The sequence below is a fragment of the Ahaetulla prasina genome, chromosome 2 (genome assembly GCF_028640845.1).
Source record: "Ahaetulla prasina isolate Xishuangbanna chromosome 2, ASM2864084v1, whole genome shotgun sequence".
NCBI classification, from domain to species: Eukaryota; Metazoa; Chordata; class Lepidosauria; order Squamata; family Colubridae; genus Ahaetulla; species Ahaetulla prasina.
Genome location: NC_080540.1, coordinates 156,031,278 through 156,045,488, shown reverse-complemented (window position 1 = coordinate 156,045,488; position 14,211 = coordinate 156,031,278). Strand labels below are relative to the sequence as shown.

The 14,211-nt window shown below is 42.7% G+C and overlaps 1 protein-coding gene and 1 long non-coding RNA gene across 9 annotated transcripts in view; one reads left to right on the top strand and one right to left on the bottom strand.

The window, feature by feature from the left end:
• RBMS2 (RNA binding motif single stranded interacting protein 2) overlaps positions 1-14,211 on the top strand; it is an 86,709-nt gene that overhangs the window by 39,223 nt on the left and 33,275 nt on the right. For all 8 annotated transcript variants that reach the window (XM_058170623.1, XM_058170617.1, XM_058170620.1 and 5 more), the window contains exon 2: positions 7,543-7,736. In XM_058170623.1, coding sequence (XP_058026606.1) covers positions 7,543-7,736 — 194 coding nt within the window. The remainder of the gene's footprint in view (positions 1-7,542; positions 7,737-14,211) is intronic.
• LOC131191952 (uncharacterized) lies at positions 5,203-14,181 on the bottom strand. Its single transcript, XR_009153608.1, has 3 exons — positions 9,295-14,181; positions 8,599-8,664; positions 5,203-5,670 (listed from the first exon to the last, which is right to left on the bottom strand). It is a non-coding gene; the product is annotated as an uncharacterized LOC131191952 (long non-coding RNA).

Sequence of the window (14,211 nt, the reverse complement as noted above, 5' to 3'; positions counted from 1 at the left end):
AATTTCTGCCCCCATCTGCCCCACACAAAAAGACCCCGAAGGCGGAGACTCTCTGCAACAACACAAAAGTTCATTGCACGTATCCGTCCCTGGGGCCATAGTTTGAGGACCCCTGATTTAATGCAATATAAAAAAGGCTAATAATTTTTCTGCGGACCACCAAAATTTTCTCATGGACCACCGGTGGTCCACGGGCCACCCATTGGTGACCGCTGCTTTCGGACACTAAGACCATGACATGTGGTGGGCTTCTCCTGGTTTTGCAAGGCTATTGCACCTGATAAATGTTCTGATTTACCAGGATGAAAATAATGAAGTCATTACAAATGCTCTAGAGTCTTGAGCTCAAGCTGCTTCATCAAAGCTGGCCATCTAAGGACTGCTCAGGTGAGACGGATCTATATGGCTGAGAAGGGGAATTCACGCTCCTTTGAAGGAATACTAAGCTGTCATGCTAGCGGCTGATGAAATAGTTAAGCATAGATCTGAGCTGAGCCTGTCACATATGTGAGATAGTTGTGTTGTTTTATAAAACGGCTGACCTTGTGGATGTTCATTTATACTTCCTCATCCTGTCCTTGGAAAATATGGATTGGCACAAGGGAGATCCTGTCCAAAACTATGAGCCCGGACATAGGAAATCCAAGACAGAAAGAGGAAATATTGGTTATATCTTTCTTTTGACAGGGCTTAGCCTGAAGATTTCATAAAGCTCCAGTTGGCCTCCTGTCAGCAAGCTGCAAGGCTTCCCATAGAAAAACAACAACAACCATTTGTTCCATTTTAAATAAGTCACTAAGCTTTTCCCATACTGAGGCCTTTGGGACGTGTGGTGGAGAGGTTACCTTTCTGAATTACCAACCAATCTTCTGTGAAGTGCTGTTACAGCGTATCTACAAGTAACCTAGATAGAATTTTTTTTAGTGTCATGGACAGTATATATAGGAAAATGTTTTCTTACATATTTGAAGGTCTTTTCTTCAATGGGGAAAGGCATGAATAATCTCCTTCCATTAAAAGAACCTGGATTTATGTGGGACAGTTCTGAATTTTGGAGTAAAACAAACTTTTCTGGGACTACAGGCTGAATCTTCTGGGCTGGGTACCTAAATCTTAGATATACACACACATACACATCCTATATATGTAAGACACATAATTTTGTATACAATCTGGGTTTGATGCCTATTCTACATTGGAATTTTATACATTTTATATGTTTCTATTTACTAATTACAGGTAGTCCTCGACTTACGAGTACAATTGAGCCCAAACTTTCTGTTGTTAAGTGAGTCATTTGTTCAGTGAGTTTTTACCCTTTTTACGACCTTTCTTGCCACTGTTTTTAAGTGAATTACTGCCATTTTTAAGTTAGTAACCCAGTTGTTAAGTCCCCATTGCTTGTCATAAGGTCGGAAAAGGGGATACAGCAACAGTCATCAATACTACCCAGTTGTCAAGCATCTGACTTTTGATCAAATGATCATGGGGATGCTGCAAAGGTCGAAATGGTGAAAAATGACTATAAGACACATTTTCAGTGCCGTTGTAACTTTGAATGGTCACTAAACGAACTGTTAGAAGTCGAGGACTACCCGTACATTTTATTGTTTATTGCTTTACTGATTTTCCTCTTTTTTTAAAAATATTGTAAGAAATGTGAACGTTTCATTTACTGAAAGGACCTCAGTTGGATTTGAATAATAATAATACATTCACAGCCTTCTCTATCGGCCCACGGTCTAGCAATCAGTATAATAGACACCTAAGTCACAGTGATGGGATTCAAATTTTTTTACTACCGGTTCTGTGGGTGTGGCTTGGTGGGCGTGGCAGGGGAAGGATACTGTAAAAACTTCATTCCCACCCCACGCCAGGGGAAGGATACTGCAAAATCCCCATTTCCTCCCAATCAGCTGGGATCAGGAGGCAGAGAATAGATGGGGATGGGGCCAGTCAGAGGTAGTATTTACCGGTTCTCTGAACTACTCAAAATTTCTGCTACCGATTCTCCAGAACTGGTCAGAACCTGCTGAAAACCACCTCTGCCATGCTACCATCTTTCTGGGACTTCTCTCTCGCCGCTGAATTGAAATGTTCTCTGGCCATTGTTGAGTCAGCAAAAAACTATGCTTGTGTGAAATATGCATCTTATTGGCAATCCCTATCCTCTCTCTATTGTCTCTGTTTCAAATCTCTGCACTCCCCTGCCTTCCTTCAGCCTAACAGGTTTCATACACCTTGAGGCGGTTCTTGGACAGGGCCAGATCAAGAGGGGAAAAATATTTCAAAACCTGTTCAGCTAAGGGATCTTCACGCCTGCCTCCCTTGCCGGGTGGGGATGAGAGGAATGTGATATCATGCAGACCTAGCAGGAAAAAAGATGCCTACGGTCTCCCATTGGGGAGTTGCAGAAATTTGCTGAATTGCAACCCTCCCCATCACTTGCTAGATTGGACTGCTGGGAGGTTTAGTTCACGTTGACTTTCTATAGCAGTAAAAACTGGTTGAAGAAATAGAGATGGTGGCATGCTGAGCAAAGAAAGGGTATCATCCAAAAGATGGATGAAAAGAATAGAGAAATTGGCTAGCTTTTTAAATCGGAAAAATGTCGCTGGCTAGAGCTTCTCTCTCCGTATGACTGATAAATCTTCTTCTTCTTCATCAGCACTGAGAGGGCATTTTAAATGTCCCTTCCCCTGGAAATGCTTTCTAAAATCAGTAGATTTTCTCCAAGACTTTAGCAGAAAAAGTGAGATGAGACAGCAAACGCGCCCAGGCCAACTTAACAATAGGTATAGAGAAAGGCTGCACTCTTTTTAACGTAGGCTTTCTTTTGGTCAAATTGTTCAGAAACGCCTTTTAAAAATAGTGTCAGTAGCACGTTGGAGGGGATTGTGAGAAATTATTTGTGACAAATCTGCAGTTGTAGTTTATATTACAAATGGAGACAGTGGTTTATGGTAATTTTGCCGCCTGATCGATAATTAGCATTATTCCTCCATTGTTAATAGGAATGGGCCTGATGTGAAGATTATAGTTTACAACAACCCCGAAATAACAATCCGTTGTATGGTTTGGGGGACTATGTTTGGAAAGAGCAAACATATAGTAAGGCTTCAATATACTGGACTATTAATATCTCAATCAAGTTCAGGCACGGTTGATATATTCACACATCCCATATACCCCATCAGGATTTCATTTTATTCAGTTACTGCTTGTATTTCCTAATTGCAGTCCAGCTAGCAGTATAAGGAAGAAGCCTCTTGTTCCATTGATCTGGGGCTAAGATTTTAAATATTCAAAAACAAAAGAATAATGTATCCTGAAATATTATATTAATATTATATTAATGGAATAAAGATGATCACCTCTATCAAAAGGCTTGAGTTTTGTGATACAAGTACCACTGTGGACCTTCCAAGATACTGGGTGGCACTTCTAAATTGGGTAAAAATCCTGTATCTCAAGCTTATATATTAATTGTTAAATATCCCCTTATTATGAGCCATGGAAGCACAGAATATATCAACTGTACATTCAGAAAATTCATGTTTAGCTATTGATTTCTATTTTTTCTGTCTTCTCTTACTGACCACTAGTTTGATATGCCGTGAGATTATTGGTTACATTTCCTCAAGGTAATCTTATTGATTATCTAAGATAACTCAAAATTTCACGTAATATTTGGTCTTGACTGGCTTTGAGAAAATTCTGTCAGAAATAAGACAGATTCTCAACTTAGATTTACAAAATAATCCAAACTCTACTCCAAAAAATCAGTAATGTAGGATGCCAAGGAGCAAATACTTTATCAACATTTTGTGCCCCAAACCCAAAAAACTTTTGTATCAACCACACAAACTGTCTTACTTTTAGCTTCTTTAAAAAAAGATTCATATAAAATGGTTTATACTCAGGTTCCTTGGAAAAAAATTCAATTATCAATTATATATATCCTTCTTTATTGACTTTTCTGCCAAATTGGCATTAAATTAGTCCTAGCAAATCAAAGGCCAGTCTGGCTTCATCCTGGCGAGCAGAACTTAAAAGTGGCCTACAGGAGTGGCCAATAGGAACAGTAATCCTATTTAGCAGGCAGTTGTTTTGCTTTAGAATCTTATGGCTTGGATAGAATTTTAAAACTGTAATCTTAGTATTTTACAGTGCTAAGTAACAGTCAATGATAGTTAATAAACTTGTATTCATTCATTGATGTCTAAAATTAAATATACTAGACTCATTACGGAAATAGCTCAAACTTTTAATTGTAACTGAATTAAAATTTAGATATTTAATTCTTTTTATTTTTAATATATTATTCCTTTCATTTTTACTAACTTATAATTGATTTAATAATTCTTTTAGCCAGTTAGGTCTATACTTTTACAATTTCTAGTTGTTTTATTTTATTCTGGTCTGCCCCTATCCTGTTTTGAAATTTAATTTGAATTGTTGTGCCTTAAGAATAAAGGTACCATCGCTATGTTAATTTATTGAAGTCAAAACTTTTGTTTTAAACCAAGGTTTTAATTGGAAATTTGAAGCTTTGTGAAGATTCCGACAATCTTCACAAAGGAGTATCCATTATTTATCAACGGATGCCTGTAAATTAAAATATAAATTAAAGTAGTCATTCCAGTTCTCTTTAGTAGATTTATAACCATGTAGAAATATTCCTTGACTTGCAACCACAATTGAGCAAGAGAGTGAATTTTGCCCCATTATCTTTCTTGCCACTGTTGTTAAGTGAATCACTGCAGTTGTTAAGTTAGTAACATGGTTGTTAAAGTGAATCTGGCTTCCCTATTGACTCTGCTTGTCAAAAGGTCTCAAAAGATGATCACATGACCCTGGGACACTGCAACCACTATATATAAAAACATGCTAGTTGCCCAAGTGTTTGAATTTTGAGTACATGACCATGGGGATGCTGCAATAGTCATAATATGAAAACCGGTCATAAGTTAAATTTCTCTGAAGATTCTCAGTCATCCAGGTCATGGTTGTCCCAAAGGTGCTTTTTTCAAGAGGCAACTGGACTTTCTGGTTTTTTTCTTTGAAGACCTTTCGCTTCTCAGAGCTGAAGAAGCTTCTTGGACGAGAAGCGAAACATCTTCAAAGAAAAACCAGAAAGTCCAGTTGCCTCTTGAAAAAAGCATCTTTCGGACGGTCCTAAGTTACATTTTTCAGTGCCTTTGTAACTTTGAATGGTTGTAAGCCAAGGACTGCCTGTAATCCAAAGTGTGGTAGCTAAATGAGAAGGCAAAAAATTGTTCTGCTTTTATTTTTTAACCTGGAGCAGGACACATGTAGGCCCTGGCCGCCTTCTGAGTTTTGTATCCATTCTGATTCTGTTTTTCTTCGTTTAAAGCCCCTTCTGATCCCAGCCCATGGCCTCTCTTGAGCTTTGAGCCAGGCCTGCCGAATAGCTGAGCAGTTTTGCAATAGAAGGACTCCACCCGGAGTGTCCCTGTGGGTAGGGCAGACCCAGTGACTTCAGCAGCACTTTGCAAGGGAAGGTTGGGAGTACAGCCTCTTCATGCACAGCCAAACATATGTACATTTGGACTTGTCCTGCACATGCCCCGAAGCAGAGAAATAACTTGGAAAAGCTCCACCTTCTTCCCTTTGCATCTCCTCCTCTGCTTCCCACAATCGGAGGACCTTGTTAAAAAAAAAAAAAGTGCATGAGGAATAATGAGATACAGGGATCTTAGAAAGAAACCAAATGACCATTTGGACGAGCAAGTGCAAAAATCATAGCTCTAATGATACTTTCCATTTACGAAGAAAATAAACCAAAGTATGCAAGAATAGGAAAGTGCTTGCAATGAGAATGAGCTCCGCTTCTGGGCCTTTAAAATCAGTCTGATTCACAGATGTTAGTTAGCAGAGACTGCTAGGATTATACTGTGAAAAGAATAATCACCTGACTTTTGAAGCTAATGCTGCTAGATGTCTGAGTAGATACGCAATCTCTCCCCCCCCCCCCCAATATTAGCCAGGTGACCATTTCAGATATGAATATTGTTTTGCATTTGAACATCTCCAAGAGATTGTCCAGTTTAAAAAAAAACTTAAAAAAGGTATTTTCACTACAAGTATATATTGGATTTAGAGTGTTAAAGTCCCCCGGCCTCCCCAAATCCTGGAAATTGTATTTTGATGTTCTGTGTATTAAATTACTGGTAAGTGATGGTTAGTGCTCTTTCTTAGAATTACAAAATTCCCAGAATTATCTGACAAAGTAAATGTATTTGTATTTACTGCCAGTTTAGTGCCAGTCACACGCACTAGAGGCAGCAGAATGGTGGGTGCATCAGAATATTTGCTTTCTAAAACTGTAGAGATGGTCACATAAACAGTTTGGACACCTTGCATTAAACCATACTTGATTTAAACCTGGTGTACCGAAACAAAATTGGATGGATTTGCATAAGGTGGGAATCCAGGAACTATGGCTTAACAAACCAGAAATTGCTGAATTTCTACCACGCGCTTAAGTCAAACCTAAATAGAGCTTATTATGGTTTGGTGCAAGCTCACTATATTAAAAGCAACAATATTCAACGGGGCCATCGCACTCACCAATAAGAATGACTGCGCTAGGCAGAAAGCTAAAGTTTTGCAGCAAAATCGCTGTTTGGGTCCTGAAAATTGGGGTGGTTTTGGGATGGAAAAGCCCTTGTTCTTCTGAAACACGAATGCAAAGGCTCTACGCTCATTGCACAGAGACCAGAATTGTCTGTAAAAGGAGTCCAAGCTGAGAATGTTCTAACCAAATTTACTTGCTGACTTTGATTATGACATCAAAGGTTTCTTGACCAATGATAGCAAGGCTGTTTTTTTCCCCCCTTCCTTTTATACTATCCTCTCTGATGGTGGCAGTGTTTGGGGGCCTTTGTTACATTCAGGGGTTCAGGTCCATCGGGAGGGTGGAACTTCTGATCATCCTGGATGAGGAAACCTCCTTACTTCTCCCCTTCCGGGGACTGAAGGCAATTGACCAGGGACCGCTTTGGGGCAGGATGGGTGGTGTGAGGGGATTGTAGCCCTAGAGGAGGAAAGGGCTTGAAACTCTCAGAGGAAGCAAAACCCCTCTGCCCTGATCTCATATTAACAATTGTATGTTTTAATTGTATTTAACTTGTAAAGGCTTCCACCTCTAGCAGGAAGCAGAACAGAAGAAACCCTTGCCCCAAGGGTCTCTCCCTCTGATGCAGACCCAGTAATGGGTAAATTAGCTGGGGTCTTTGTACCAAAAGGAGACAAGACAATTCTTCTTATCTTCCACCTTTTCAGCAAGGCATTCTGCGTATATAACTTGCAGTTCCTTTAGGCTCATCGCAATGAGGGGTCAAAGTTGCCCATTTGTGAAGAACTGAAAAGAAAAAAATTAGAGCGAGTGCAGTGGGAATTCCACCCTGCTCACTGCGTCGCCGTCATCTACAATGGAGCGTTGTCTTACTAGCTGTTTTTGCCTTGCCTGTCCCCCCAACAGCCATTTTAACGAGTTCTCTTTCCTTTGCCCTGCAGCCTTATGTCTCAGTGGCCCAGCAGATGGCGCCCCCAAGCCCCAGTGGCAGCTGCAACAACAATAGTAGCAGCAGCAGCAGCAGCGGGCCAGGTGGTGGCGGAGGTGGCGGGGACCAGCTGAGCAAAACAAACTTGTACATCCGGGGCCTGCATCCTGGTACCACTGATCAGGATCTCGTCAAGCTCTGCCAACCGTAAGTTACCATCGTCCAAAAAATTTGGATGGCCAATCCTAGGGTTGGAAGTAAATGATCCAGGGGTGACCAAATGTTGCATGCTTACATCTACACCTTGGTCTGTGGTATTCTATTGCCAGTGGGAGTTGAACATAGCGCTCTTCTCCAGTATGCCCCCACCCCCACCCCCACCGGTGGTGGCACAGTGGTTAGAGTGCAGTACTGCCTGCAGTTTCGCAGTTCAAATCTCACCAGGCTCAAAATTGACTCAGCCTTCCATCCTTCCAAGGTGGGTAAAATAGGGACCCAAATTGTTGGGGGCAATATGCTGACTCTGTAAACTGCTTAGAGAGAGCTGTAAAGCACTGTAAAGTGGTATATAAGTCTAAGTGCTATTGCTAGTGGTATGGCTAAGAATTCCTCTAACCCCTGCCCTTCATGGTGCTACTGAATGCTATCCACCCTTCCTGAATTCAGCAAAAAAAACTATACTGGCATGTAATGTGTATCCCTATTGCTAATCCCTATCCTGTCTGTACAACTTGCTCTTCCAATCCACTGCAGTCCCCTGACTTCCTGCAGGTGACAAGTCCTCACAATCCTGGTGAGGCAGCCCTTGGATAGAGCTGGAAAAAGGGAAAAAAAGAAAATAGTTCTGTAACTATTTGTGCATCTAAGGATGAATGGAGTCTCTCATTATGGCAACATGAAGGCAGTTGTATGAGACATAGCTTGTACAAAAATATTTGTACATGTTTGCGGGCTAGTGGCAAGGTTGTGGATCATAGTTGGATCGGGCTCTTGGAGAGGGTATGTTCCTTCTCCCTGCTAAGGTAGATGGACTCAAGTGATGTGGCAACAAGCCAAATGTATGATTTACCAAGAAACTTTCACGTCATGCGCCTACGTTGAAGCCATGAGATTATCCATGTTGATGTCTGGAGGGCTTCATGGACCAGGAGGAAAGACATAAGAGAAAGCAGAAAGAGATTTAGTCATGTCACTAAAATCAAAGAAGATGTTTAAGCTTTCCACAAATCTAGAACTCTCAGAGATTCAATGATCACCCAGCTATTGTGGAGATCAGTCAAGACTGTTTTCCAACAAACCAGGGCAGGTCAAGTTTGGATCGGGTTTGCCTACAGATTTAGCAGCTCTTTCTGCAAAAAAGACAGGAATCAGGAATGTTTACTCCTTTGTCCTATTCTCCTATCTCCTCAATATAGTTCTTCACCTATTTTCTTTTCCTTTCCTTATTCCACAACTAAAACTGGAGCCAAACCTGAAAATGTATGGCCCATAATTTGGCATTCTTCTACCTGGGCCATTTAGGATATTTTGGGTGAGAAGTAAAAATAATAATAATAATAAAATAAATGTAAGCGCCATCCTAGCTCTTTCCATCACTTTGGTGAAGGGCCACGTCCTCCTTTGAAAGGATGGGAAGCTGGCAGCATCCGGTCTGAATCCAACCCTTCTGCTCTGGGTCTCCTGAATTGAAGTACAGCCTGAACAGGAAGGTCATTATTGTAGGATGTTGATCAGGTTTTGGAGCACTGCTACTGCTGTGGCTCACCTGTTTCTTGGATCCTCCTGGAATTCTATAATTCAGCGTCCTTGTTTTAAGGCTTTCCAAATCTTAAGACCTTAGTGCTATCTGCTGTATTGAACTCCCACGTCTTCCAGAAGCTCAGTGCAATACTCCAACCTAGACTAATAATCAGTGTTGCTTTGTTATCTCCCTAATTTGCCAAAGTTATCTAAAAAGTGATGGGGAGGCGCCTGACTCCCAGCTAAAGAGTTCTGAAAGTGACTTCCAGGGGAAAGGGAAAAAAAAAAAAGAGTTGGAGGGGGCTAAGTAGAGTGCAGTCACGTACACATTGCCTGCAGCAACATATTGACGTTGTGAAGTCTGTGGCTCTCTAATTGCCTGCCAGGGTTTGCTCTACTCTTCCGTCTCTGAGCCTTGTCTGAAGGAGAGACGGAGCAAAGCTATATAGTACTTGAAACTAGGAGGCCAGGAGGGGTTGGGTGGGCAGGGGGCTGTTCCTCGTTTACCTCAGCTCACCCCAGCCTGGAATGCTGGATCTGGCCCCAAAGCCACACTTGACAAACACGCCTACTTCATACCAGGAATGTGTGAGAGAAGGGATCATGGATGAGAGCTGCAACCAGCGGCGGAGAGCTTGGAGAGGACCAAAGGGAAGGGAAGGAAACAAGTCCAGAGCTTAATACTGGCAGGGGCTGGGATCTGGGAATTCTGGGCGGCATTCCTGATTCTGCCCCTATCTTGCAACATTTGTGTGCGGTGCCTTCCTCCCCCTGTGCCTTCATTCCCACATCTGCAAAGCAGTAGAAACCCTTCCTCCCCCCCCCCCCCGCACTGGAGGTCTGACCACAACCACAGCATTCAGCATGATTCATCTCGCTCTGAAACCCTGCAGCTGGACTCCCCTGAGTCCTGGCTGGGAGGCGCCAGGACTTGGCTGTTCTTGGCGCCGGTCGGATTTCCTGGGCTTGTCCTTCCCTGGGCAGGAAATCCTGCTCGGGGTGAACAGGAAGCATCGCGGGTGGGGTCAGAGGGCAGCTGGGATGGACTCTGTAAGGCTCAGCACTTGGGGGAAGGGAAGAGAGCCAGAGTCCGCTGGCTATTTTTAAAGGGAAACTAATTCAGGGCTCACACTAACACGGGGTTGTTGGGGTTTTTCTGTAATAGGTTGGAGGAATTCTAGGCTGTCGCGTAGAAAGATTGGACCAAGGAATTGCATGCATAACTGGGACTTCCCTTGCAAGATAGCGATAAGGAAGCTAATGAAGGGGTTTAAAAGGAAAGGGCCATTAGAGCCATTCTTAGCAAATGATTACACCACCAAGGCTGTTTCTTATTGTCCCAGAACTATTCAGAGGAGGCTGGGATAACCATTCCCTCTTTTTTTTCCCCACTTCCGTGGGAAACCGAGTCAGGAGCATAACCTAGTAACCATCTTTTCTGGCCCAGTCTTGGTGCTGCTGTTTTCCTTTCCTCTAGGATTCATACCTGAAGCAGTTCAAAATTGTCCTTAGCTGCTCCAGAGTTAAAAACCTTACTTACCTCTTAAAGCATTCGCTAAGGTCCCATGGTTTTGACACAGGAGGTGTCTGGTGTTTTTCACCAGCTGTTTGGTTAGTGTTCCTGTGAGGCAGTGATGAAATCCATTTTTTTTTTACTACTGGTTCTGTGGGCATGGCTTGGTGGGCATGGCAGGGGAAGGATACTACAAAATCTCCATTCCCATCCCACTCCTGGGGGAAGGATACTGCAAAATCTCCATTCCCACCCCACTCCTAGGAAAAGGATATTGCAAAATCTCCCTTCCCACCCCACTCTGGGGCCAGCCAGAGGTGGCATTTGTCGGTTCTCCAAACTACTTTTTCGCTACCGGTTCTCCAGAACCTGTCAGAACCTGCTGGATTTCACCCCTGCTGCGAGGTCACCCCTAAAGGGTGAGATTGGCCAGGGACCTATGGCATCCTGTGATCCCTGGGCGTTTTCTTCCAAAACCTTTCCGCTTAAGCAGCAGGAGAGCTCTCATCCTGTACCAGCTGTCCGATCCCAGGATTGGTGATCTGTATCAGCCTAAATGATGGGGGTGGGCTAGGCTTCATAGTGAAGCAGGAGAGACAGCCAGCCCTCTCTTGGCTGCTTCCCAGTGTAATTTTCCACGTGAATTGTTCTCCAGGCCGCTTTTGAACATAGTTTTAGTGCCTGCTAGAACAGCTCTAAACCCGTATTTGAAATGAGCTTGAGCCAACTGATACTTGGGCTCCCTTTGACGGCACCTGTACAAAACGTCCATACAAAACCAAAGCAAGTTTTCACAGGTAGCTCCGCTCACTGATTTAGCCCTCTGTCAAAAGTTGCCTCTGCCTCATACCCACATTAAGGAAAGCATTTTTCCCTCTACTTAGATTACAAATTAACAGAGTTGGAAGGGACCTTGTAGGTCATCTAGTCCAACCCCCCACCCCGTCCAAGCAGATTTCTGACAGATGGCAGTCCAATCTCTTCTTGAAAGCTTCCACTGATGAAGCTCCTGAAACTTCTGAAGGCAAGCTGTTCCATTGGTCGATTGCTCTCACTGTCAGAAAATGAAGAGGGGAAGGAATAAAAGTCAGTAGAAAATGTATTAATCCCTGTTTTTAGTGTGTCCTGCTTGCCTATTAATAAGAACCAGCACTATTTGTCAACATCATATCTGTGGCAGGATAGAGCTCATCACCAGAGGCAACGTATGTTATGCTGGTATAGATTTCTGCTAGCTCAAGGACTGGTGAGAACCTCAGCTGTGCCTTGGCTATTTTAATATTCCCAGCTCTCACCTTCTGAGATTTTAATATTGGCTCCTGTAAAGGACAACATTCAGGCTTTTATATGTATCTATGGAAGTGTTCTACTACCCAGACTCAGCATTCTGTACTTCTGGGACTGTATTGTGCAAGACTGGAATTTCAGATCTGGTGAGGAACTGCCCATCTTCCAGAGTTTGACATTTTATTTGTAAATTGTAATTAGGAGTGTGCAGTTTTTTTCCCTTTTAAAGCTAAACCTCAAATATCACAAAACTCATTCTGCTATGCACAGTATAAATAGTTGGATGCACCAACTTTGAATGTTCTCTAGTGCAGAGATGGGTAACCTCAGCTAACGCAGTTTCTGGAAGTCTACGGAGATTCTCAGTCATCCAGATCATGATTGTCCCAAAGGTGCATTTTTCAAGAGGTAACTGGACTTTCTGGTTTTTCTTTGAAAACGTTTTGCTTCTCCTGCAAGAAGCTTCTTCATGTCTGACCATGCTACCAAATACTGCTTGATTACTGAATTTGAGCAACATGATTTCCCAACATTTGGAGACACTTGAGAGTGGAATAGGATTTATATTAAAAAACACAAAATTCACACTCCAAAATGGAAGCTCAGCTTCAGCCTGGTGCATATAGCCACCAGCCTCTTTCCTGTTTGTATCACTGAGCTCTCTGTAGCTCTCACTCCTCAAAAGCCATGGCTTATGGCTTACCTCACCAAATTGACCTGGCCCTGTTCTACCGGCAGTCTTCAATTTGCAAGCCCAGTTGGAACCAGAATCTTCATTTCTAAGCCAGGTGGTCATTAAGTGAGTCACATCTGAGGTTGCAACTTTTTTTTTTTGGTCACAGTCATTAAGCAAATTGCTGCGGTTGTTAAATGAGTTACATGTGATCCTTAAGCAAATCTGGCTTTTCCCATTGACTTTGCTTGTTGGAAACTGGCTAGGAGAGATGCAAATGGCAACCGGGCGACTCCGGGATGCTATAACTGTTATAACTATGTGCCAAGCACCCAAACTTTGATCACATGACTGTGGGGATGTTGTGACAGTTGTAATCGTGAGGATTGGTTGTAAGTGACATTTTTCAGTGCCGTTGTAACACCAGTCACTAAATGAGTGGCTATAAGTTGAGGACTATCTGTAATCCAATTCAAGTGAAATCCAGCGTTACTTTGCCATTCGTTTGCTGTCAGAACTAGTGGCCTAATGCCTTTGCAATTGGAAGAGCCTGCAGTTAATGAATGATACCTCTTTGACAATTGAGTTATCTATAAGGTTGCTCCATATCTGTGAACCTATTGGGATCTTTACCAACCACTGGTCAAGATGGGCCACTCACTCTCACCTCCCTGATATCTTCCAGCTATACGTTCTAATATCATGGCAATCCATTTGGAGACCCATAAGCAACTGGCTTGTTGTCAGGTTCTCTCCAAACAGAGGCACCTATAGGTCTTTTCCTATAAAAAATTGCACAGTAGAGACAAAGGCTGTGCTAGATGTAATTTATATTTGTTACCATTTTTGTTTCTTTCGTTCACCTTCCTGGCTAAGGCTCCTCCACAGACATGAGCTGTGGTGGCACAGTGGTTAGAATGTAGTACTGTAGGCTACTTCTGCTGACTGCTGATTACCAGCAGTTTGGCTGTTCGAATCTCACCAGGCTCAAGGTTGACTCAGCCTTCCATCCTTCTGAGGTGGGTAAAATGAGGACCCAGATTGTTGGGGGCAATAGGCTGGCTCTGTAAACCGCTTAGAGAGGGCTGTAAAAAGCACAGTGAGGCTGTATATAAGTGTACAAATATGTGACAGAGACAAAGATATCCAGGGGACTATACGAATCTCAGCAAACTTTTCTAGACACTTTCAGCTTCTTGGCTGTTATGGTGAAGAATTTACCATTCTTCTGTAGGATATGGGTGGGAAACCAAGGACCAAATATCTCCCGCGAAACATTTTTTTTCTCACCTGTAGTGGACCCTGCTTGTCCTGCAGTTATTTAAAAGCAGCTCTGATTCCTGATTAGAGAAAAACTTTTATTTTTCAGTCATCTTGGGGTGGGGGTGGGGGGCGGGGCAGGGGAAGAGTCTATGAAGGAGAAGTATTTCCAGGGGAGATAGTAAGGACCATTATATCCATTTCTCAAA